This window comes from Carcharodon carcharias, chromosome 17 (genome assembly GCF_017639515.1).
Source record: "Carcharodon carcharias isolate sCarCar2 chromosome 17, sCarCar2.pri, whole genome shotgun sequence".
NCBI classification, from domain to species: Eukaryota; Metazoa; Chordata; class Chondrichthyes; order Lamniformes; family Lamnidae; genus Carcharodon; species Carcharodon carcharias.
The window spans coordinates 99,532,076-99,558,299 of NC_054483.1; the positions used below are offsets into that span (position 1 = coordinate 99,532,076).

The window sequence follows — 26,224 nt, forward strand, 5'->3', positions numbered from 1 at the left end:
GACATCCACATCCTATGAATGAATACAAAAATGGAAGACCATAAGCATGAATAAGACTAGACATATTAATTTTAAAAATTAAGAAAATAAATAATTTATTAGTTAATTAAGACATAATAAAGATGGCAGGGCAGATGATGTGTGTGGCTGCAGTATCTGGGAGCTGGCTGTCAATGTGATCCAGGGCAACAACGTCTGCAGCTTTAGGTACTTCAGCTCAGAGTCATTCAGCTGGAGGCTGAGCTGCAGACACCGCGATGCATCAGGGAGGGGGCAAGTTACTTAGACAATTTGTTTCAGAAGACTTTCAAACCCTTAGACTAGGGTCTTCTGATCTGGTCCATGGTCAGGGACATAAAGGTGTGGCTGCAAGTGAAGCAGATATGGGGACCCAGGAGGTAGAAGTGGAGGAGGCTCAATCCTAGCAATTGTGCACCAGGTTCAAGGTTCTTGCAGCTTGTATGGATGTGAGCAGGGGCTGCAAGGTGGATAAGTGGTACAGCAAGCCATTCAAGCAACTAGGAATGCAGTTGTAGTAGTGGAAGAGAGTGTGAGTCCAGATGGCTGTGTTGTCTGCCTGATATCAGGGTATGGGGTATCTTTTTTTTAAGCTGTTCATGGGATGTGGGTGTCACTGTCTAGGCCAGCATTTATTGCCTATCCCTAATTGCCCTTGCTCAGAGGGCATTTTTTTTAAGAGTCAACCACATTGCTGTGTGTCTAGAGTCACATTTAGGCCAGACCAGGTAAGGATAGCAGATTTCCTTCCCTAAAGGACATTAGTGAACTAGATGGGTTTTTACAACAATCAACAGTAGTTTCATGGTCATCATTAGACTTTTATTCCAAATTTTTTATTGAATTCAAATTCTACCATCTGCTATGGCAGGATTCAAACCCAGGTCCCCAGTGCATTACCCCAGGTCTCTGAATTACCAGTCCAGCGACAAGACCATTACACCACTGTAGATGTTCCATTTGTTGTAGCCCATCTGTATACCAATGACATAGGAAAGAGGTTCTGCACAGGGAATATGAGCAGCTAGGGGCTAAATTAAAAAGTAGGACCTCAAAGGTAATAACCTCTGGATTATTACCTGAGCCACAAGAAAATTGGTTTAGGGTTAAAAACATTTTAAAAATCATTCACAGGATGTGGGTGATGTTGGCTGGGCCAGCATTTATTGCTCATCTCTAATTGCCCTTGAGAAGGTGGTGGTGAGATGCCTTCTTGAACTGTTGCATTCCACGTGGTGTAGGTACACCCACAGTGCTGTTAGGAAGGGAGTTCCAGGGTTTCGACCCAGTGACAGTGAAAAAGTGACAACACAGGGAGTTCAATGCATGGCTCAAAGATTGGTGTGGGAGAAATGGGTTTCAATTCAAGGGACGCTGACACCAGTACTGGGGAAAGTGGAAGATGTATTATTGGGCCAGTCTACACCTGAACCATTCATGGACCAATGTTCTGGCAGCCGTAAAACTAGGGCGGTAGAGAGGGCTTTAAGTTAAATAGTGGGGTGAGTGATCACGTGAGGGAAGATGTGATAAATTAAAGGAAGAGAGCAAGGTAGCAATAAGGGAAATGATAATCTGAGTGTGGCAAGAAGGGACAGAGCATACAAACCAAAGAGTGCGACAGCAGATAAGGCCAGAATTTGCAAACATAGTAAAAAGACCAACCTAAAGGCTCAGTATCTGGCTGCTCATAGCATATGTAACTGAGCAGATGAATTGTCAGCTCAAATGGAAATGAATGTGTATGACCTGATAGCTTTTACTGAGACGTAGATGAGCACTTGAAATGCCATAGCATACAAGGCTACGGGCCAAGTGCTGGAAAATGGGATTAGAATAGATAAGTGTTTGATGGCTGGCACATACACGATGGGTTGAGGGCCTGTTTCTATGCTGTATAACTATGACACTATGACTCTACATGGCTGCAAGGTGACCAATGCTGGGACCTGAATATTCAAAGGTACTTGACATTTCAGAAGGACAGGAAACTAGGAAAGTTTGGTGGGGGTGTTCTGTTAATTAAAGGATGACTTTAATGCACTAGTGAGAGATGACCTTAGTTCTAGAGATCAAGGTGTAAAATCAATTTGGGTAGTCAATTCTGGGAATAGTTTATAGGTCTCCTAACAGTAATGACATTGTAGGATGGGGTACACAGGAAGGAATAATGGGGCTTTATGAGAAAGGGATGGCAATAATTATGAGTAATTTTAATCTACATATAGATTGGATGAATCAGATTGGCAAAGTTAGACTGGAAGATCAGTGCATAGAGTGTTTTCGGGACAATATCTTACAGCAGCACATTCTAGAGCCAGAGAGTAGCCTATTCCAGACCTGGTAGTGTTCAATAAGGCAAGAGTAATTAATGGCCTCATATTAAAGGAGCCTCCAGATAGCAGTGATCATAACATGATTAAATTTCACATTCAGTTTGAGGAAGCGATGACTGTGTCTAAGACTAGTGTTTTAAACTTAAATAAAGGCGATTACAACTATATGAAGATGTAGCTGGCTAAAAAGTGAGATGGGAAAATAGGTTAAGGATAAGTCAGTAGAAATGCAGTGGCAAACGTTTAAGGAGATATTTAACAACATTCAGCAAAATATATTCCAGTGAGAAGGAAAGACTCTTAGGAGAAGGATACACCATTCATGGCTAACTAAGGAGGTTAAAGATAGTTTAAAATTAAAAGAAAAAGCGTATCATTCAGCGAAGATTAGTGATAGGTCAAAAGGTTGGACAGATTTTAAAACAGCAAAAAAAGACAAAAAAAGGTGGGAGAAATTATAGTATGAGAGACAGCTAACTAGGAATATAATAGTAGATAGTAAAAGCTTCTACAAATATTTAAAAAGGAAAAGAGTAACTAGAGTGTGAGAGTGGGGAATTAATAATGGAAAATAAGGAAATGGTAGAAGCGTTGAACAGACACAAATAATATCCCAGAGATACTTGTAAATCAAGAGGTGAAAGGGAGGGAGGAACTTAAAACAATTACATTCACCAGGGAAAAGATACTGAGAAAACTATTGGAACAGAAGGCTGACAAGTCACCAGGACCTGATGGACTTCATCCTAAGATCTTAAACAAAGTGGCTGCTGAGATATTTGATGCATTGGTTGTAATTTTCCAAAATGCCCTAGATTTTGGAAAGGTCCCATCAGATTGGAAAATAGCAAATGTGTCTCCTCTATTCAAGAAAGGAGGGAGACAGAAAGCAGGAAAAACTACAGGCCAGTTAGCCTAATATCTGAAATAGGGAAAATGCTAGAATCTATTATTAAGGAGGTTATAGCAGAATGCTTAGAAAATCATACTGCAATTATGCAAAGTCACCATGGTTTTTTGAAAGGGAAATCATGTTAGGTTAATTTATTATAGTTCTTTGTCAAAGTAACAAGTAACATGGATAAAGGGGAAATGGCACATGTGGTTCATAAGGTGCCACATTAAAGGTTACTACACAAAATAATAGCTCATAGAGTAGGGGATAACATATCATGATAGAGGATTGGTTGGTTAACAAGATGCAGAGAGTAGGGATAAATGGGTCATTTTTGGGATGGTAAGCTGTAAGCAATGGATTGCCACAGGGATCGGTGCTGGGGCCTCAACTATCTCCTCCTCCAGTACCATGTCTTGGTGACCATGGACTTCCATTGGATTGGTCCTTGATTATGCTTGGCAAAATACTACAGTGGTTTGCTGATACCTTCTGCTGTATGGCTGACCAAGAAACTCTCCCACTCCTCAATTATTTACTATCTATAAAAATGACTTGGATGTAAGCACTGAATGTATCATTGCTAAATTTGCTGATGACACCAAGATATGTAGATAAGTAAATTGTGAGGAAGACATAAGGGCCAGAATTTCTGCTTGTTGGGGGGTTAAGCACCTGACTCGAATGAACATAAAAAGATGCGTGATGATGTCAGGCGAGCATCCTGACATCATCATGCACTCATGTGATATTTTGGTTGATGGGCATGCGCAGGAGTCAGCAGTGCGCCTGCTGACAATTAAAAGGCCTATTAAGGCCATTAAAGTAATAATAAAGTTCAATTTTTTGTTGCCCATCCAACCTTACAGTTGGCGAGCAAGCGAAAAGGCCAAGCAGCCTTTGGATTTTTTTAGGAAACCTCACCCACGGGCGAGATGAGGTCGCCAACGGCAAATAAAAATGTTTATATTTCATTTATAACATTCTCCTGCCCATGTGACAGAGTCACATGAGGAAACATGCTTTTTAACATTTCAAAATTGTTTATTTTTAATTTTTTAAATCTTCAACTCCCAAGGCAGCTCTAAACCTCAGGGACCCTTTCCTGCATGCACACGTGTGCACCCCGTGAACTTGCGCGCTTGCCCTCCCCCCCCTCCTAACACAAGCAGCACTCAGCGCTGCAGCATGTGTTTCACACTGGGCAGGCCTTAATTGGCCTACCAGCATGAAATTGCGGTCAGCCCCGATCGCGGGCGGTGGTCAGTTTCCCGACCACTCCCGCTCGCCCCCTCCAAGCCCAACTGACGAGGGCAAAATTCTGCCCCAGGTGTCTACAAAGGGATTTAGACAGGTTAAGTGAATGGGCAAAGAATTGGCAGATGGGGTATAATACGGGAAAATGTGAATTTGTTCACTTTGGGCAGGAAGAATAGAAAGGCAGCATATTATTTAAATGGAGAAAAATTGCAAAAGTCTGTGGTACAGAGGGACCTGGGTGTTTTGGTACATGAATCACAAAAAGTTAGTATGCTGGTGCAGCAAGTGATTAGGGGAGCAAATGGAATGTTGTCATTTATTGCAAGAAGAACAGAATATAAAAATAGGGAAATTTTGCTACAGTTGTATAGGACACTGGTGAGACCACATCTCGAGTACTGTGTATAGTGTTGGTCTCCTTATTTACTGCATTGGAAGCATTGCAAAGAAGGTTCACTTGAATCATTCCTGGCTTGAAGGGGTTATTTTATGAGGAACGATGGAACAGTTTGGGCCTGTATCCATTGGAGTTTAGAAGAATGAGAGGGGATCTTATTGAAACGTACAAGATCCTGAGGGGCTTTAACAGGATGGATGCTGAGGGGATGTTTTCCCCCTCGTGGGAGAAACTAGAACTTGGGGACAGAGTTTAAAAATAAGGGGTCTCTCACTTAAGACAGAGGAGAAATTTTCTCTCTCTAAAGGTCATTGGAATGTGGAATTCTGTTCCCCAGAGAGCAGTTTGGGAATGGTCATTCAATATTTTTAAGGCTGAGTTAGATAGATTTTTGATTGACAAGGAAGTCAAGGGGTATCGGGATAGAGAGGAATGTGGAGTTGAGGTCACAATCAGATCAGCCATGATTTTATCAAATGGCAGAGGAGGCTCGATGGGCCGAATTGCCTACTCCTGCTCCTAATTTTATGTTTGTATGCATGCGCTGGTAATGATATCAATCTGATTCTGTATTAATGACCTACCTTTCATATATTGAGCGAGTCGTGGAGCTACTTCAGAATATACAATGTGGCCAGGGGGTCCTGGAGGTCCTGCTGGTCCAGTGATGTATGGTCTCATTCTATCACCTGGAGAACAGACGGACTCAGTTAGCAACCATCTATAGACAGGAGTATGGGCCATATCATCCAACTGAGTGTTACAGCCCGGAGAGACCCTGGAGAACTTGCAACTGGTTTTGTTGAGGCCAGCACTTTTTTTTTTTATTCATTCACAGAATGTGGGCATCGCAGGCTAGGCCAGCATTTACAGCCCATCCCTAACTGTTCTCGCGAGAGTGGCAGTGAGCCGCCTTCTTGAACCGCTGCAGTCTATGTAGTGTAGGTACACCCACAGTGCTGTGGGAGGCAGTTCCAGGATTTTGACCCAGCGACAGTGAAGGATTGGTGATATATTTCCAAGTCAGGATGGTGAGTGTCTTGGAGGGGAACTTCCAGATGATGGTGTTCCCATCTACCTGCTGCCCTTGTCATTCTAAATACATAAGCAGTCAAGATCAAAATGCCTGCATTTCCCGAAGGTGTCCTTGATACATAAGATCTATTTCTCATCTACATTGCATGTAAAGGGCTGTGTTTTATTATCTTACTAGCTTGATTTATCACAAGAGTATTAAATCAGACATTACCAGTGTTACCTAGTTTTCGAACTTGTAACAGTAAAGGATATATAATATCCCATTTAAATTCAACACAGACCCACAAAGGGACAGAATAAAGAAGGTAGCAAAGAATGGGCTCCATCACACAGTGCCGTGCACAGTCTCACAGAGATATCCCCAGGATAAACATTATGGACAGCAGAGAATATGAGAATTATCAGCATACAATGTAAACTGATACAGTCAGAATGGCCTCTCAGTCCCATTCCTCTGAACATTCTCATCAGAGGCTCAGGATAGACCATTAGCCCTGACAAAAGGCATTCCTATGCAGCATTCCCATCGGATCCCACAGGCTCAGTAATGGATCTGACCAGAGGGGAATTCTCAGAGTCCTCAGCCTCAGCAAGTTCAGGATGTGAATGTTCAAAATAAAATTTAAATCTTATCAAGTAGGACTAAGATTAAATAACAGAAAATGCTATAAAAACTCAGCAGGTCTGGCAGCATCTATGGAGAGAGAAACAGAGTTAATGTTTCAAGTCCTTATGCCTGTTAAGAAGTCATACTGGACTCAAAATGTTAACTCTGTTTCTCTCCCCACAGATGCTGCCAGACCTGCTGAGTTTTTCAAGAATTCTGTTTTTATTTCAGATTTCCATCATCCGCAGTATTTGCTTTTATTTTAGGGATTGAGATTGACACTTACTTGAGAAATAATCGATAATCTCAGTCTTGAGTTGTTGCCGATCTTCAGGATATAAACCGCCTCCGGTTCCTGGTGGTCCCGGTGGTCCTGGGGGCCCTTGAGGGCCTGCAATACTATAACCAGAAGCTAGAAGCACAAAGGCATTGTGATTAGTGGTGACACTGGACTAATACAATGGTGATGGAGCAGTGAGAATGCTCAGAGCCACTGCTGGCACCCTAATGCTGAGGAGTTTACAGCACACACAAACAGCACTGCACACAGGCACCAATCAGTTTACAGCACACACAAACAGCACTGCACACAGGCACCAATCAGTTTACAGCACACACAAACAGCACTGCACACAGGCACCAACCAGTTTACAGCACACACAAACAGCACTGCACACAGGCACCAACCAGTTTACAGCACACACAAACAGCACTGCACACAGGCACCAATCAGTTTACAGCACACACAAACAGCAATGCACACAGGCACCAATCAGTTTACAGCACACACAAACAGCAATGCACAGAGGCACCAATCAGTTTACAGCACACACAAACAGCAATGCACACAGGCACCAATCAATCAATCAGTTTCCCGCAGACTCAGGAACATCCAGAGGCATCTCACAGTGTTACTCCACAGTGACATTGCTCCTGCCCTCCTCCTGAGGCCCACTACCATTTACCCCCAAAACAACTGGTTCTGAAGCCTCAGATTCTTACTGCAGTAGAGCTCAGGGCACCATGTCCCTATCTCACCTCACACAAGTCCCAATTCTTCACCTGCACATCTGGGCATTGAGGGTTAGCTAGTTGATCAAAATTGGAGGGCATCATAACCAAAATTGGAGAAAACGTTCATTAAAAATATAAGAAATGAAATTACTTTGAATGTAGGAAACAACATCTTCAATGCGGAAGTTTCCGCCTCCGAGACCAGGAGGTCCAACCGGTCCTGGCAGACCCCGTGGCCCAGGAGGGCCAGGTTGACCGAGAATTCTCCGGATGGAAGAGGCTAAATTAAATAAAATGAGAGTTTGTTCAGAACGTGCAGAAAACACAATAAGAACAGTTAGAAAAATTGTTCCTACACAGTGAGTATTAGAGGAATTAGGTCAACAGCATCTTTCAAACATGCGACCTTTACCATAGAAGGACAAGAGCAGCAAACACATGGGAACACTAAGTTCCCCTCCAAGTCATTCACCATCCTCAACTGGAAATATATGGCCGTTCCTTCAATGTCGCTGGGTCAAAATCCTGGAACTTCCTCCCTCACAGCACTGTGAGTGTACCTACACCACATGGACTGCAGCGGTTCAAGAAGGTAGCTCACCAACACCTTCAAGGGCAATTAGGGATGGGCTATAAATGCTGGCCCAGCCAACGATGCCCACATCCCGTGAAAGAATAAAAACAAAGGTGTCAGCCCAGGTCAATTAGCAGCTGTGTCTCCAGGTCAGAAAGATGTGGAGAGCTGGTGTGTGGACTGCCGCATTTGTGTATTACGTTCCTCTCTTCAGTATAAACGTACCAATCACACAAGGATTGGCAAAACAATAATGTGGGTTCTTTATTTGAAGATAAGACTATATACAAAAGGAGTTAACTAGGAGACTATGGATCGTACATATCTGAATCTTATTTCTGCTGCTGGTAGACTGAGTACAAGTCATGGGACTGATACATCATATCCTGTTGAGGTGGTAGTGATTGACAGCAGTTTAAGATACACCCCTTAACAGTACATGTTATATGATATTATGTTATATGTTACCTGATATCAGAACATTTGGAGAGCTGCGGCTGTGGGAAGGGGCGTGATTGTGGTTAGGGGAGAGGGTTTGAGGATGTACATTTAATTCCATTGCTGGCTGATGATACTTACTTTGTAGAAGAGCCATTAGCTCACTGCTGGACACAGAGCCTGGTGAGCCAGGAGGACCAGGTGGTCCTTGGACCCCAAGACTCATTCCTGAACCTGGCAGGGAGGCAGAAATAAAAGGGGCTATTAAATCATCATTGTCACTCAGTATTGGTTTACAAAAGCACAATGCCACAGTTTGGTAAAGTGCAGGTCATCTCCACATCATCAAAAAACAGGCTCAGGACAAGAGTGTCAACCTGGGTGAAAAATGAATCTCCCTGTCCTGAACCCACTGCATGGCCAGTGAGTCCACTTCACCATCACTGAGCAGCTGATTGTCCCCATTTACCCACTTTTGCTGCATTTCCCTCAGTACTCTCAACCAAAATCTATCAATCTTGGTCTTAAAAGCTCCAGTCGACCTTCAGCATTCTCAGCTTTTTGGGGGAGTTCCTGGTTTCCAATCTGCATAGTGAGAGGAATTGCCTGCTGACATCAACCCTGAACAGCCTGGCTTTAATTTTAAGGTTTTGCCCTCTTGTTCAGGACTCCCCCAACCAAAGGAAATAGACTCTCTCTATCGACCCTATTGAATCCTTTAATCATCATAAACACCTCAGTTAGATCACCCCTTAATCTTCTAAACTCAAGGGAATACAAGCCTAGTTTATGCAACCTCTCCACATAACTGAATCCTTTTAGCCCCAGGATCATTCTGGCAAATCTACCCTACATCCGCTCTAAGGCCCATATCTCCTTCCAGAGGTGTGGGCTCCAGAAATGGACACAGTTACTGCCGGGTGTGGTCTGACCCAGGCTCTGTAAAGCTGTCACATCACTTTCTCTCCTTGGGGCTCCAGCCCTCATGAGAAAAAGGCCAACATTCCATGAGCCTTTTGATAGCTTTTTGTACCTATCCACTAGCTTTCAGCAGTATCTGTACTTGGGCACCTAAATACCTTTGTCCTTCCACAGCTCCAAGTCTCTCATCATTTACAAAATATTTGCATTTGTATTTCTCAGACCTGAGGTGACTGTCTTTCCACTTTCCCACATTGACCTCTATCTGCCACATGTCCGCCTGACACTTACTCCTCATGTAATCTCGGACACGGGTAGCAATGTCTCCGTAATTGAGCTGCACGTTTGTTGTTCCTTCTAACGTTGTGTAACCTGGGCGCCCGGGTGGTCCTTGTGGTCCTGGAGGTCCTGGTGGTCCCATCAAATATCTTCGAATGTTCTCATCTGCAGAGAGAATTTGAAAACCAGCAGCACGTTCAATAAATTGAGAGATTAAAACTATCAGGAAATACTAAACAGACTGGTGCTCTCTTCTCTAGGCCTGATAAAGGTCTTTAAAATTATAGAAAAAGTTTGATGAGGTCAACATATAGATGATGTTTTCACTTGGGGAGAAATCTAAAATTAGGGGCTAAAGTTATAAGATAGTCACTAATAAATCCAATCGGGAATTCAGGAGAAATATGAGAATGTGGAACTCGCTGCCACAGGGAATGGGTGAAGTGAATAGTATAGATGCATTTAAGGGAAGTTGGATAAACACAGGAGGGGCAGAGGAATAGAACAATATAGTGACATGGTGAGATTAAGTTGAATGGGAGGAGGCTCCATAGACCACTTGGGCTGAGGGGCCTGTTTCTGTGATGTAGATTCTATATAATTCAGTGTAAAAACTGGATACAGGTGGAGACAAGGAAAGTGCTCCATCTGGAGGTGCACTGGCCCCTGGCATTCTGTAGGTGCTCACTCCACGACACCAGACAACTTGTTGATAGCCCCAATCTATGTTGTCATTTGGCTAATGTAAAGGAGGGGATGAGCCCACAAACGGGTCAAGGCAGAATCAGTATGTTGTTAAATACAACGTAATGTGCATGGGATTCGAAACAGAACCTGAAGCCCAGATAGAAGCGTGTCCACTAGCAGGGGGAAGGCCTCCAGGTTTGCTAAGTGGCTTTTCGCTGGATGATTCAGTCACTGTGAATCAGTCAAAGAAAAGAATCATTCCACCCACAGCATGCAAGGGAGTGCTATGTTTATATAAGAGTATAGGAGCTGGAAGAGGCCATTCAGCCCTTTCTTCCATTCAATTATTTGGTGACTGATCTGTAAGTGAACTCCATTCGCCTGCTTGTTTATCTTCTCTAATCCTCTAACCTTGTTCCCTTTTAAATTTTGTTACTGACACCTTCAACGCTTCTGTGTCCTATGTCACCACCAAAATGTGTGTATGAGATATTGCCGGCTCATCTCTCCGTGTATTGATAATAGAAATGTATTGTTCTAACAAAAGCAGTGGGAAAAAGCCATTGGCTGCATGGAGCCACACAGCCTTGCTGGGCCCTTGTCCAAGTTCCCTCAAACCATACCTGGGCACTCGGTTATTTAAGTGATACTTACCCTGGATCATAGCACTGAGATCCCCTGTCACAGAGATAGACCCTGGGGCACCAGGAGCACCTGGTGGTCCTGGGGGACCAGGCCGGCCTGACCCAGCCACCCAACCTGGAAGAAAAGAGAAATTGGTAAAGGGTGAGTGACGTGAGGGAGACCTAACATGTTACCTTACCTTGGCTCTGTGCTAGACTGGGGGCTGGGCACATCCAGTCCCCAGGAATGTAGATCTGATGTGAGGATTACTACCTTGGGTGTAAAGGTCGTTGCTGAGCCCCAGGATATTTTTGACTGAAGCATGAGAAATTGAGAGTCTATGTAGGAACATAGGAGTAGGAGTAGGCCATTCAGCCCTTCAAGCCTGTTCCACCATTCAGTAAGATCATAGCTGATCTGATGATGATCTCAGCTCCACTTTCCTCTCTGCAACCTCTAACCCTTGAACACACTGCCTAACAAAATTCAAAGGCCCAGCCTCCATTATTTTCTGAGGAAAAGAATTCCACACATCAATACCCCTATCGGAGAAAAAGTTTCTCCTCATCTCTGTCTTAAAAGGGAGACCTCTGATTTTTAAACTATGTCCCCTCATTCCAGTCTCCCCCACAAGAGGAAACATCCTTTGGGTATCCACCCTACCAAGTACCCTCTGGATCTTATATATTTCAATAAGATCACCTCTTATTTTTCTAAACTCCAATGGCTATAGGCCTAACCCATTCAACCTTTCTTCATAAGACAACCTCTTCAAGACAGGAATGAGTCCAGTGAACTTGTGGGCTCTTTATGGGTTCCAGTGGAACTCACACTGAGCGTCTTACACTACCGCCTGAAACAGGCTGAGAGCCAACTAGCAGAGGGAAGGCCTCTCAGTCTGATTCACTCATTGGCCTGAAACATCATGGAGATACTGTCCTCTTGTCACAACCCGGTCACCACCCCCCATCACCACACCCCCCTCCAGCCTCTGGGTATGTCACTACACTAGTTACAATTATGCAACACTTACTGCACACTACACACACCAGGCACAGCCCTGCTATGACCTCCTCAATAATAGGTTCCAGCAATTTCCCTATGAAAGAAGTTAAGCCAACTGGCCTGTGGTTTTCTGCTTTCGTCTCCCTCCTTTCTTCAATAGATGGGTCACATTTGCTATTTTCTAATCTGATAGGATCTTTCCAGAATCTAAGCAATTTTGGAAAATTTAAACCAATGCATCTACTAACTCAGCAGCCACTTCTTTTAAGGTCCTAGCATGAAGCCATCAGGACCTGGGGACTTGTCAGCCTTTAGTTCCAATAATTTTCTCAATACTGTCATGAAGCTACTAACGTATATAATATTATTGGAAAATATTTTTCTTTTAAAATAGAGATTTAGTATGTGGGTATGTCTTAATTGGATTAAAGCCAGCTAGTCTGGGTGCTTTGATGTGTACTAGTTTTGATATGTGGGAGAGATAGAGTGCATTTGCATTTTTTGAATAGAGCATTCAAGAAGTGGGGTGAAAACTAACACTTATCTAGCAGATACCAAGCAATATGTTTATATTACTAATAAAATTAGTACTATGATAAAAGGTTTCAGTGTTAGAGAGGTTTAGTTCAGATGCTGTTGATACAATGATAATTTACATTCAATGGGATGTGCTAGGTATAACTTCAGCAGTGTTGTGTGTGTAGAGCAGAGGCAATGTGAGATCAAAAGGCAGCTGTAAGCCTCCAACTGTCTCCACAGGAACCAAAGTGAAAATAACCTCATTTTGCATTTTTAAGGTGAAAATACTTTGTCTGGCATCGGGTAAAATCTATGGGTTGCTGTTGCCTTAATTGAGATTATTTGGGAATTTATTAAAAGTTATGATAGTAGTGATTTGTAGCCATGTGTATATATATTTTAACCTGTGTAAATTAATAAATATTTCATTTTGTTTAAAATAAAACCTCAAGAACTGGTGGTCTGATTCCTGAATTTAGAGTTGCATCTCAAACTCAAATTATCATAAGTTATATAAATAATGACCAACTACTCGGTCATAACAATTGGGGGTTCTTGCCAGGCTAAATTATATTTCTAATTTCTTGATTGGTTTGGAATTGGTGAATCTTAAATGTTATGAGAGGCACTTTGAATTCAGGAGCTGGTGAGGTATTCTAGAAGTGGTGAGACTGCAAGATACTTTGGCAATTGCTAAGACTTCTCTGGGTGTAGAAGAGATAACTCTGATTGGGTTGGAGAAAATAACCAAAAGTAAGCTATCAGAGCTGGCTGGTAAGTTAAAATTGGGGTTACAAGGAAATCAGATATAGTTAAAAGTATATACAGCATCTACAGTTGGAAATGAAACCTGACACTAGTGAGTCACAGCTGGAGGAAGTGAGACTTCAGTTGCAAATGAAAGTGCTTGAATTAGAAGCAAAGGGCAGAGAAATGGCTTTTAAAAAGGAATTAGGAAATCCAAAGATGGAGAAGGAGGAAAGAGAAAGAGAGAGAGAATTCCAACTGAAAATATTGGCAGTTAAAAAAGAGATGTCAGTAGGTGAGGAAGGATTTTTCTCCATAGTAGAACCCAGTGGGGAGATGTTTAAATTTGTACAAGCTCTTCCAAAGTTTGAGGAAAAAGTTATTGAAGCATTCTTTATTTAATCTGAGAAGCTAGCTAAATAGATGAAATGGCCACAGGAAAACTGGACATTATTATTACAGTCTAAGTTGTTAGGTAAAGTGCTTGAGGTCTTTGCTTCACTTTCAGAAGAAATGTCAGTGAGTTATGATGTGGTGAAACAAGCTATTTTGAGTGCATATGAGTTGGTTCCTGAAACATATGGGCAAAAATTTAGCAATATGAGAAAACAGCCTGGGCAAACTTATATTGTGTTTGAAAGAGTAAAACAAATTAATTTTGACCAGTAAATACATGCTTTAAAAATAGAAACAACCTATGCAACTCTTAGGGAAGTCATTCTTTTGGAGGAATTTAAATATTCAATCTCTTCAGTAATGAGATCTCATGTGGGGGAACAGAAGGTTGATTCTGTAAGACAAGCAGCAGAGATAGCTGATGATTATGAGTTAGTTCATAAAGCTAACCCTTTTTATCATCACCCTTTCAAATTGGAAAAAGATAAAAAGTGGAATGGTGAAAGGAAGGCAAGTATTCAGGGAAGGCTGGAAATTTCCAAGAAGTTTTTTCTCAGAATAAAAAGGAAGGTGCTGAAGGTAGAAGTGACATTCGAAAATTGAGGTGTTTTCACCGCAATAAAGCGCGGCACACAAAGTCAGTATGTTGGAGATTGCAGGAAAAATCTGTAGGAATTGTTGGGGTACAGAAAAGATCTGGAAGTAAAAGTACTGTGTGTTCTGAGGTTCAGGCACAGGAGAAACCAATGGTTTGTGTACAGGTGAAACAGGGAGAATCAGTGAAAGGTAAAGAAGTGGGAATGTGTTCACAGTTTACTCAAGAGAATTCTGAGGACCAGGTTGCAGAAATGTTTAAAGACTTTCTATGTGAAGGGAAAGTCTTTCCATGTATACAGGATGGAGTAGGTAAAGATGTTAAAATTTTAAGAGACACAGGGGCTAGTCAATCCTTAAATGTTGTGGGATAGTGATATTTGTTGTTTAAAGGGAGTATTGTAGGAGAAGGTAATAATAAGTGGGGTTCATGAAGATGCTAAATCTATTCCATTGTGGAAGGCAAATTTAAAGAGCAGATGGAAGAATAGTGAAATTATAGCTGGAGTGGTAGAAAAATTGCCCATTGTAGGGGTTCGATTTATTCTGGGTAATGATATAGCTGGATCACAAATGTGGGTGATGCCTATGGTAGTTGAGCAGCCTTTAGAAGTGTTTTCAACAGCGGTGTTACAGAAGGAACATCCTGGATTGTTTCCTGATTGTGTTATAATGAGATTAAAGGCCCATAGGGAAGAACAAGATAAACAAGATAAGCAGGCAGTTCAAAGGCAAAAAGAAGGTGTTGAAATCCAATTAGCTGGCACGGTGTTTGATAACATTGTTTAGGAGGAAGGAATGCAGGACAGCTCAGTTGAAATGTTTAACTCAAAGAGGTTAGTGGAGTTATAGAAAAATGATTTGCAATTAAAACAGCTATATCAGAAAGTTTATTCAGAAACATAAGCAAAATGTATTCTGGTATGTTATTATCTTCCGGAAGGTATTCTGATGAGAAAGTGGCGGTCAGATCATGTCTCAGCAAATTAAAACTGGAGGGAGGTGCATCAGGTTGTTATCCCATTAGGATATAGAAATGAGATTCTAAAGATTGCTCATGAAATTCCAATAGGGGGACATTTAGGAATTAATAATCAGGAAAAGATACAGAGTTTTTTTTGGACAGGATTGCATAAGGATGTAGTCAAATTCTATAGAAGCAGTTATACGTATCAAATAACAGGAAAAACACAGCAGTGCTTAAGCTGGTGACTTTACTCCCAATACCAGCATTTGAAGAACCTTTTATCAGGGTCATGATTGATTGTGTAGGACCCTCCCTAATACTAAAAGTGGAATCAGTATTTATTGACAATAATGGGTGTGTCAACCAGGTTTCCTGAAGCGATGCCTTTAAGAAATATTATAACTAAGACGATTGTGGAGAAGTTAATTAAATTTTTTACAAGATATAGTTTACTAAAGAAATACAGTCAGATCAGGGGTCAAATTTCATGTCACAGCTGTTTAAGGAAGTAATGAACAGATTGGGGATAAAACAGTTTAAATTAACAGCTTATCATCCAGAGTCACAGGGAACTTTGGAAAGGTGACATTAACTTTAAAAACTATGATAAGAGCATACTGTCATGATTATCCACAAGATTGAGATACAGGAATTCCATTTTTCTTATTTGCTATCAGAGATGCTCCTAATGCATTGACTGGTTTTAGCCCTAGTTCATGGTCATGAGGTAAGGGGGCCACTGAAATTGATTCATGAGAAATTGGTGGGTCAAAATTCAAAATGTTTAATTTAGTTTAATGTAAAACCTCAAGAACTGTTGGTCTGATTCCTGAATTTAGAGTCGCATCTCAAACATAATACTTAAAATTATAGGTTATGATAATTGTTTAAAGTTTCCCTCTAGGATTTTTTTAATAACTCAGCTTTACCCATTGCATCAGTCATAACAGTACCCTTTCCCAGATGATTGCAATTGTTTTAAGTTCCTCACTCCCTTTCACTTTCTGATTCACAATTATTTCTCGGACGTTATTTGTATCCTCTACCGTGAAGACTGACACAAAATAGCTGTTCAATTCATCTGCTTTATCCTTATATACCATTATTAATCCCCCATTCTCACTCTCTAGAGGACTAACACTGACTTTGCTTACTCTTTTCTTTTTTAAATACCTGTAGAAACTTACTATCTGCTTTTATATTTCTAGCTAGCTTTCTCTTGTACTCTAATTTTTCCCTCCTTATTAATATTTTTGTCATTCTTTGCTCTGCTTTATACTTTGTCCAATCTTCTGACCTGCCAATCATCTTTGTGGAATTATATGCTTTTTCTTTCAATTTGATACTATCTTTCATTTCCTTAGTTACCACGGATGTTATGTCCTTCTCTTAGAGTCTTCCTTTCTCACTAGAATGTATCTTCTTTGAATATTCTGAAATATTTCCTTAAATATCTGCCACTGCATTTCTACTGACCCATCCCTTAACCTAATTCCCCAGTTCATGTCAGTCAGCTCTGTCTTCATGCCATCATAATTGCCCTTATTTAAGGCTGAAACATTAGTCTTAGATCCACTCCTCTTGCCCTCAAACAGAATGTGAAAATCAATCATATTATGATCATTGCTACTTAGGGGCCACTTCACCGTGAGGTCATTAATTAATCCTGCCACATTGCACATTACCAAATCTAATAAGCTGCTCTCTGATTGATGCTAAAACGTGCTGCTCTAAGAAGCTGCCCTGAAAACATTATGAACTCATTATCCAGGCTACATTTGCCAATCTGATTTGTCTGATCTATATGTAGATTAAAATCACCCATGATTATTGCTGTAGCTTTCCACAAGTCCCCATTATTTCTTCCTGTATACCCCATCCAACAGTGTGGTTACTGTTAGGGCACCAATAAACCACCCCCCCCAAGAGACTTCTTAACTTTTCTATTTCTCATCTCTACCCAAACTGATTCTACATCTTGATCTCCAGAGCTAAGATCATCCCTCTCTAATGTTCTAATGTCATCCTTAATTAACAGAGCTACCTTTCCACCTTTTCCTGGCTCCCTGTCCTTCCTAAGTATCATGTACCTTTGAATATTCAGGTCCCAGTCTTTGTCATCCTGCAACCATGTCTCTGTAATAGCTATCAGATCATACATATTTATTTCTATTTGCACTGTCAATTCACCTGTTTTGTTACGAATGCTATGTGCATTCAAATACAGAGCCTTTAGTTCTGTCTTCCTACTTTTTTTGTAACTTCTAACCTTATCTGCTGGTGCATTCTTTGGTTTGTACACTCTGTCCCTTCCTGCCATGCTCTGGTCATCATTTCCCTTATTCCTACCTTGCTGTCTTGCCTTGTCATCTCTATTTAATTGATCACACCTTCCCAATCTTGATCCCTTGTCCTAACTACTTAGTTTAAAGCCCTCTCTACTGCCGTAGTTATACAACTTGCTAGAACACTGGTCCCAGCATGGCTCAGGTGAAGACTGTTCCAATGGTACAGCTCCCACTTTTCCCAGTACTGGTGCCAGCACCCCAGGATTCAAAACCCATTTCTCCCACACCAATCTTTGAACCACACATTTAACTTTTTGAACTGATTCACCCTAGGCCAATTCGCTTGTGGCTTAGCTAGTAATCCAGGGATTATTACCTTTGATGTTCTGCTTTTTAATTTAGCCCCTAGCAGCTCATACTCTCTAAACAGAACATCTTTCCTAGTTCTATCTATGTCGTTGGTACCTGTGTGGACCACGACCACTAGATCCTCCCCCTCCCACTGCAATTTCCTCTCCAGCCCAAATAACATGCCCTGAACCCTGGCACTGGGCAGGCAACACAGCTGTCTGTACTCCCACTCTTGACTACAGAGAACTGTCTATCCCCCTGACTATACTGTCCCCTACTACTGCGTCATTCCTAATAACCTCCCCCACCTGAATGACTTCCTGAACCATAGTGCCATGGTTGGTTTGTCCACTCTGCAGACCTTGCTTTCATCCAAACAGACTGCAAGAACTTCAAAACTAAACAACTGCAAAGGCTGAGGATCCTCCAAACTACCATCTGGATCCCTCTAAATGCCTCACCCACAGTCACAAGCTCCTGTCCCTGACCACCGACCAAATCAGGAAACCCTATCCTAAGGGGTGTGACTGCTCTCTGCTACAAAGTTTCCTGGTAACTTTCCCTCTCCCTGATGCATCAGCGGTTCAGCCTCCAGCTCAATGACTCTGCGCCGAAACTCCTCAACCTGAGAACTTATTGCAATTGTATTTGTCCTGGATCACCCCAGAATCCAGGAACTACCATATCTGAACTCGCAACACAACACCTGCCCTGTCATCATTAATAAACACTGCTACTCCCAATAACCTTCACTACAGCTAGTAAAATTTGCCACAACTAATAAAACCTTACAATTAAGCATTACGCTGCATGAGTTTTGAAGATAAACAAGCAAAATTTTCACAAACCAATCACTTATCTATTTTCCTGTGATGTCAGACTTTAATTTCTCTCAGAACGTGGTGCTCTGCTCTGGAGCCACAGACTGGACTGGGTTGGATAGATCTTCTAATGGTGGTTACTGCCTCCAGGTCCTCTTTTCATTTTTACGCACATGCAGTCTATACATACACTTAGTATACCATACACACTCAGTGTACACACACATTGATATCCACACACACACATGTGCACGCGCACACATACATGAGCACACGCATTCGGTGTACAAAGGCAGCTGTGAATTTACGACAGACCCAGCAATTGAGACTTACTTCTGGTGTAATCAGTGACGTAAGCTTCCAGCTCTGACCGACTCACCCCATCGCTTCGTGGGCCTGGGGCTCCAGGAGGTCCCTGGGGTCCGCGGAGGTATCGCTGGACATCCTCATCTATAGGACACAGAAACCAGGCAGTGAATAGCAACGTTATTGTCACACACCTGATAGATTGGTACTAACTCACTACACTGCCTACTCTGCACACACCATCACCCTCTACTCTGTTCCCATCACTCTCAGGGTAGGTGCAGCATGGCGTTAGATACAGCGTAAAGCTCTCTCTACACTGTCCCCATCAAACACCCCCAGGACAGGTACAGCACGGGGTTAGATACAGAGTAAAGCTCCCTCTACACTGTCCCCATCAAACACCCCCAGGACAGGTACAGCATGGGGTTAGATACAGAGTAAAGCTCCGTCTGCACTGTCCCCATCAAACACTCCCAGGACAGGTACAGCACAGGGTTAGATACCGAGTAAAGTTCCTGCTACACTGTCCCCAGACACTGCCAGAACATGCAGCACGGGGTTAGATAGAGAGTAAACCTCTCTCTAGATGTTACAGTCCTGGGCTGGAATCATTGTGTCATTATGGTACAGAAGGAAGCCATTCAGTCAGCTCTCTGCAGTGGAATCCAGTCAGTCACTAATTGACCACACAGGATCTAAGCTGATTATTAGACTGGGTGATATTTTTAAAATCTGCACCACATCCGGGAGTTTGTACAGGCCCTCACTCCAGTCTCATCCCCTCGATAAATGTTACATCTTTCCACCCTACCATCAACTGGGCAGAATGTGAAACGCTGAGCCCCTGTAACTCACTCCCAGCTGTTCCCATACTTACTTTGCAGATAGAGAGACAGGTCAGCGCTTGATATTGTCCCTGGTGGACCAGGAGGTCCTGGAGGTCCTCTCACACCTGCACCCACTCCCGAATCTGGAAAAAAGACATTTGTCTGAAAACTGCCCATCTGGCCAGTCTGACAGCCACATGACCCCATCCTTCTGACCCCCTCATGACCCCACGCTTCTGACTCCCCCTCCATGAACCCATTGTTCCACCCATTAATCAGTTTTTATTTTCTCCCCAGTGTTCTTTCTCCCTCTCCTGAATACATTGACCCAGGCTGGGATACATTCTCATGGGCACTGTGCAACACTGGGGTAAACTCCCAGTTTGGTGTACAGACCCAAGTCGGGGTAGTCTCACAGGTACTGAGCAATTTGGGATGCAGCCCCAGTTTGGGTATACAGACAGAACTGGGGGCACACTCCCAGGTTGGGGGTACAGTCCCACAAGCACTGAGCAGTGATGGGGTACAGTCCCGGTTTGAGTACAGACCCGAGTTGGGGTTAAAGACCTGTGGTCACTGACCAATGATGAAGTACAGTTGGAGCCAGTCACTCTTCACCTGGGAACCCAGAATTTGAATGTCAGTCAACTGTTTCACTGGGGGGGGGCATCACAACCTGGCCTGATCTGTTCCTCAGTCAAGCACCCCACACCCCACCAGGGAACCCTCACTCAGAGCAACTGACTCCATTAATGAGCAGGAATCCTGGATTACTGTTTACTGAGTCCCACCCAAGCGGCATGGAACCTGGGATCTTCCTATACTGTTGCACTCAGGACCAGGTTTAGCAGTCCCTTTGTGTTGGACCATGCTGGGGAGGTTCTGACCCTCAACAACAGGAGAGGTGGATCTTACTCCTCATGTAATCAATGACTTGATTGGAGATCTCCAAGTATTCCTGACGTTCCAGCGCTCTGTGATCCCCCATCGGCCCTGGGGGTCCAGGTGGACCTGGTGGTCCAACAATTGATCGCCGGACACCATCAGCTGCAAAACAAACCAGAGTGGTTGAAACCCCTCATGCAGTCACAATATACCACTGCCCTCCCCATACAATATACATCCCCGTACAATATACCTCTGTATCACATTAAGAGGTGGAAGGGACGGAGGAACTTAAAACAATTACAATCACTAGGGAAAGTCTAGTGAGAAAATTATTCAAATTAAAAGCTGACAAGTCCCCTGGCCCTGATGGATTTCATCCTACGATCTTAAAAGAAATGTCTGCTGAGATAATAGATGCAATGGCTGGAATTTTCCAGCCCCTCAGGGCAGAGGGATCTTCTGGTCCTGCCAATGTGAACAGAGATTTCAATGGTTCGCTGGCTCCGCCGTGGAGGGGGGTGATATGGGGGTGGGGTGGCGGGGGGGTTGGAGGGGAGGAGGGGAAGGGGGGCTGGAAAATTCGGCCATTGGTTTTAATTTTCCAAAATTCTCTACATTCCAGGAATTCCCGTCATTTTGGGAAATAGCGAATGTGACTCCTCTATTCAAGAAAGGAGGGAGACAGCAAGCAGGAAACTACAGGCCAATTAGCTTAATATCTGTCATAGGGAAAATGCTGGAATTGATTATTAAGGAGGTTATAGCAGCGTACTTAGAAAATCTCAATGCAATCAAACAGTGTCAACATGGTTTTGTGAAAGAGAAATCATGTTTGACTAATTTATTAGAGTTCTTTGAGGAACAAGCAACATGGATAAAGGTGTACTTGGATTTCCAGAGGATATCTGATAAAAGTAACATATTGGCATGGATAAAGGGTTGGTTAGCTAACAGGAAACAGAGAGTAGACATAAATAGGCCATTGGGGTTGGCAAGATGTAACTAGCAGAGTGCCACAGGGTACTGGAGCCTCAACTATTTACAATTCATATCAATGATTTGGATGAAGGGGCTGAATATATGGTTGCTACATTTGTTGATGACACAAAGATAGATAGGTAGGAGAGTAAGTTGTAATGATGACAAAAGGTGCAGGGTTTTGAGTTCAGCATGCAGGCCCAGGACCAGCCAGGAAATGGACCACCACCTGGGAATGGCCAGCCAGTGTGAAATATGTGCTGAAATGCTCAGCGCTGCTGGAGTGGGGGCGGGAGGATGCCAAGTGCTGAAGTCAATGCTGGTGCAGGGGAATGCACACTGAAAGCTCCCTGAGGGCAGAGAGCTGCCTCGGGGAGCTGATGAATTCAGAAGCCATAAATAAAAATTTTCAAATGTCGAAAAGTGTCCACGCATCAGGATCAGTCACCTGAACATAAGGCTGATGTAAATCCTGTCCAAACCTTTTTATCTTTCTTTTAAATTCATATCTGAAACCTCATCCTGCCCTTGGATGAGGTTTCCTCAAAAAGGCAAAGGCAGCCTAACTGATTTGCCTGCCCACCAGCCATAACGTTGGATGGGCAAAGAAAAATCTTTGTTAACTGTGCCGTTACTGGGCTTATTTGCCCTCTTAATTGTTGGCGAGCGTGCTTCCAAGTTTAGACCATGCCCGCCTACCGAGATATCGCGCGAGTGGGTGATGATGTCGGGACGCTCGCCCAATGTCATCACACGCTATTTTATGCTCGAGCAGGTTGGGCGCATGCTTGCCCTCTCAGTGAAAAATTCTGCCCAAGGAGTCTGCAAAGGGTTAACTGAATAGGCAGAAAATTGGCAGATGGAGTATAATGTGAGAATTTGTGAACTTGTTCACTTTGGCAGGTAGAATAGAAAAGCAGCATATTATCTAAATGGAGAGAGATTGCAGAACTCTGTGGTGCAGGGGGATCTGGGTGTCCTGGTACCTGAATCACAAAAAGTGAATGTGCAGGTACAGCAAGTGATTAGGAAGGCAAATGGAATATTGATGTTTATTGAAATATTAAAGTAAGGAAATTTTTCTACAGTTTTACAGTTTGTGAGACCATATCTGGAGTGCTATGTACAGTTTTGGTCTCCTTATTCGAGAATGGATATTATTGCATTAGAAACATTGCAGGGAAGGTTCACTCAACTGATTCCTGGGACGATTGGTTATCTTACGAGGAAAGATTGGACACATTGGGCCTGTATCCATTGGAGTTTAGAAGAATGAGAGGTGATCTTTTCGAAACATATAAGATCCTGAGGGGATCTGACAGGCTGGATGCTGAAAGGTCTTTTCCCCTTGTGGGAGAGACTAGAACTAGAGGATACAGTTTAAAAATCATCCACTTAAGATGGAGATGAGAAGGAATTTCTTTTCCCAGGGGGCTGTTAGTCTATGGAATGCTCTTTCCCAGATAGCAGCGGAGGTTTGGTCATTGAATATTTTTAAAGCCGAGATAGACTCCTTTGTCATTCAAGAACCTAAGGGTGTAGCAGGTAGACAGGAAAGTGGAGTTAAGGCCACAATCAGATCAGCCATGATCTTATCAAATGGTGGAGCAGGCTTGAGGGGCCAAATGGCCTACTCCTGCTCCTAATTCATATGTAATATACTCCCCCCATACAATATAACTCCCCCATACAATATACTTCTCCTGTACAATATACCCCTGCACAATATACCCCCCTGCACTTACATTGTGTAATTGTCAGTGTAATCTAGCTGAGGGTGCCTTGGATACTCACTCTGAAGGTATTCAGTCACCGTCTGCCTGATGTTAGATCTGGAAGTCGATCCAGATTCTCCCGGAGGACCTAGAGAGAGGAAGAGAAGTTAAATGGGAGGAAAATCTGACAGTATATACTGACTAGATGTTACATTATGGTAAACTGGGGCTACTCAAAGCTTCTTACATATTAGTGTTAAGACATTCCATAGGCTAGAGTGTTAGGGCTTCCAAGAGGCTAAGCTTCCATTACCGGAGGAGCCGGGAGTTGCGTGTCCAATTGAGATCAGGAATCTTCCAGGTAGAGTAAGGAGGTACCATGGAGACAAGGCACCACCACCAACCCTCCCCACCCTCCTCACCCACCCCCAAGACCTGTAATATTGGCCATTCACATAGCCTGAGCTCACGCTAGTGAAACACATAAATAAGACACACACATAATAACACACACACACACAATAACACACACACACACACAATAACACACACACAATAACACACACACACACACACACACACACACACACACACAATAACACACACACACACACACACAATAACACACACACACACACACACACAATAACACACACACACAATAACACACACACACAATAACACACACACACAATAACACACACACACAATAACACACACAATAAAACACACACACTAACACACAGTGACAACTTGTCTGGTTCAGTCTGGCCTGCGTTCAGGTCCTGTCTCTCCATTCAATGTTCCAGCTCATACTGAATAGTTCAAGAGAAATGATTTCTTCTGGGTTAAGTCTCACCTTGTGGTCCTGGTGGGCCAGGGGGTCCTGGGGGTCCTTGAAGGCCTCTGCCATTAGCTGCAACTGCAGGATGAAGAGACACGGGTGGTGAGTAACATTCTGAGTAGCAAACCATGATTATCACTCATCTGACAATCCCTGTATCCTTCCCCCTTCCCTAATCCCACTGACTGAGGATCAACCACAATCGCTCGAACTCCCAGTCTTCTGGTGTCAATTACAAATACTGACGGATAGTCATTCGTGTCACAGTGTGTAACAATCCCACCACTCAGTCAGGAAGATGTGGGTGCAAGTGCCACATGAGATTTGAGCACAAAATTCAGGTTGACATTCCCATTGCAGTACTGAGGCTGTGCTGCACTGTTGGAGGGTCAGTACTGAGGGAGTGCTGCACTGTTAGATGGTCAGTACTGAGGAAGAACTGCATTGTCGGAGGGGCAGTACTGAGGATGTGTTGCACTGTTGGAGATTGAGATGTTAAACAAAAGCCCTACCTATCCTCTCAGGTGTAAAAGGTCTCAAGGGCATTATACAAAAAGCACGAGACTTCTCTCCAATGCCCCGGGGCCAATATTTGTCCCTCAACCAAAATCATGAATAACAGATGATCTGGGTCATTACCATATCGCTGTTTATAGGATCTTGCTGTGCTCAAACTGGCTGCTGTGTTTCCTACCTTACAACAGTGGCTACATTTCAAAAGCGGTTCATTCCACTGTAAAGCGCTTAGAGACATTGCTAAGGTGATGAAAGGCTCTTTAGAGAAGTTTTTCTTTGTAAGGAATCACAGACCTTCCTGCCACTCGCAGCAGTCAGTGGCTGATTTTCCTCACCCTAAACTGGTTGCACTGATTCCTGTTGAACAGCCAGGAAGCCTGAGCAGGAGCAGCACTGATCGAGGAAAGGTCACAGTTTAGGTTAGTCCACAGCTATAACACCACCAGCTGCTGCCCAGTTACTGAATGCAAAAGCAATCCTAGGGAATCTAGGGATTACAGAGAGGGATAAGAATGAACAACATTCCTACCTTGTGATGATCGTCCAGGAATACCAGGGGCCCCTGGAATTCCGACTTCTCCTCTCTCACCTAGCAACACAACATGAGGAGAAAATGAGATTAGCATTGGCTGAACCGCAACATGTTTACTGAGTGTGATGAGGAAACTGGGTGAGGTCACACTCGGTGCAGAGCAGCCCTTTGAATACTCATTAATCTGTGAAACAGGGAGTCCCACCTCAGGAGGAGTTCATGAAGTACTGACGTGTGAAATATCAAGTATCTTTGTCAGGGCACCGTTCACCAAAGCTTGAGGCACTGAGTGTATTTAGAATACGGGCTGATATTGAAGAAGGTTCTGTGGCAGGGCTAATAACCCACAGAATGTGAGTTCAAATCCTCCCACAGCTGTTTCCGAGTTTGAATTTATTTTTTAAAATTTGGAGATAAGCTGATCTCAGTAAAAGTGAGCATGAAGCTTTCCGTTTGTCATTAAAAGCCCAGCTAGTTTACCAATATCCTCTGGGAAAAGAACTGCCATTTTCACCCAGTCTGGGTCCATGTGACTCCTGTCACACACCAATTTGGTTGCCCTTAACCGCCCTCTAAAGTGGCCCGGCCAGCCAGTTGGTTCAAGAGGAGACTCATCGTCACCTTCTCAAGGGCAACTAGGGATGGGCAATAAATGCTGGCCTTGTCAGCAATACCCACACGACCAGAATAAAGAAAAACTGCAGCAAATTTAACATAACATGTCAGAATCACATTGTAGGAGTTTATTCAAAAAACAGCCCATAAATCGCCATTCCCCTCCCCTCTCACCAGTGGCATGGAGTCCAACACCAGCTCCCCAACCACCCACCGAATCTCCA

General features: G+C 43.1%; 1 protein-coding gene across 4 annotated transcripts in view; it reads right to left on the reverse strand.

Annotated features, from left to right (window-relative positions):
- The window catches only part of col17a1a (collagen, type XVII, alpha 1a), a 124,367-nt gene that overhangs the window by 17,429 nt on the left and 80,714 nt on the right, over nt 1-26,224 (reverse strand). For all 4 annotated transcript variants that reach the window (XM_041210478.1, XM_041210476.1, XM_041210475.1 and 1 more), the window contains 12 exons: nt 25,383-25,442; nt 24,353-24,415; nt 23,573-23,641; nt 20,828-20,959; nt 19,963-20,055; nt 19,110-19,226; nt 11,119-11,223; nt 9,790-9,942; nt 8,719-8,811; nt 7,717-7,845; nt 6,838-6,963; nt 5,491-5,595 (listed from right to left, as the gene is read on the reverse strand). In XM_041210478.1, coding sequence (XP_041066412.1) covers nt 5,491-5,595; nt 6,838-6,963; nt 7,717-7,845; nt 8,719-8,811; nt 9,790-9,942; nt 11,119-11,223; nt 19,110-19,226; nt 19,963-20,055; nt 20,828-20,959; nt 23,573-23,641; nt 24,353-24,415; nt 25,383-25,442 — 1,245 coding nt within the window. The remainder of the gene's footprint in view (nt 1-5,490; nt 5,596-6,837; nt 6,964-7,716; nt 7,846-8,718; nt 8,812-9,789; nt 9,943-11,118; nt 11,224-19,109; nt 19,227-19,962; nt 20,056-20,827; nt 20,960-23,572; nt 23,642-24,352; nt 24,416-25,382; nt 25,443-26,224) is intronic.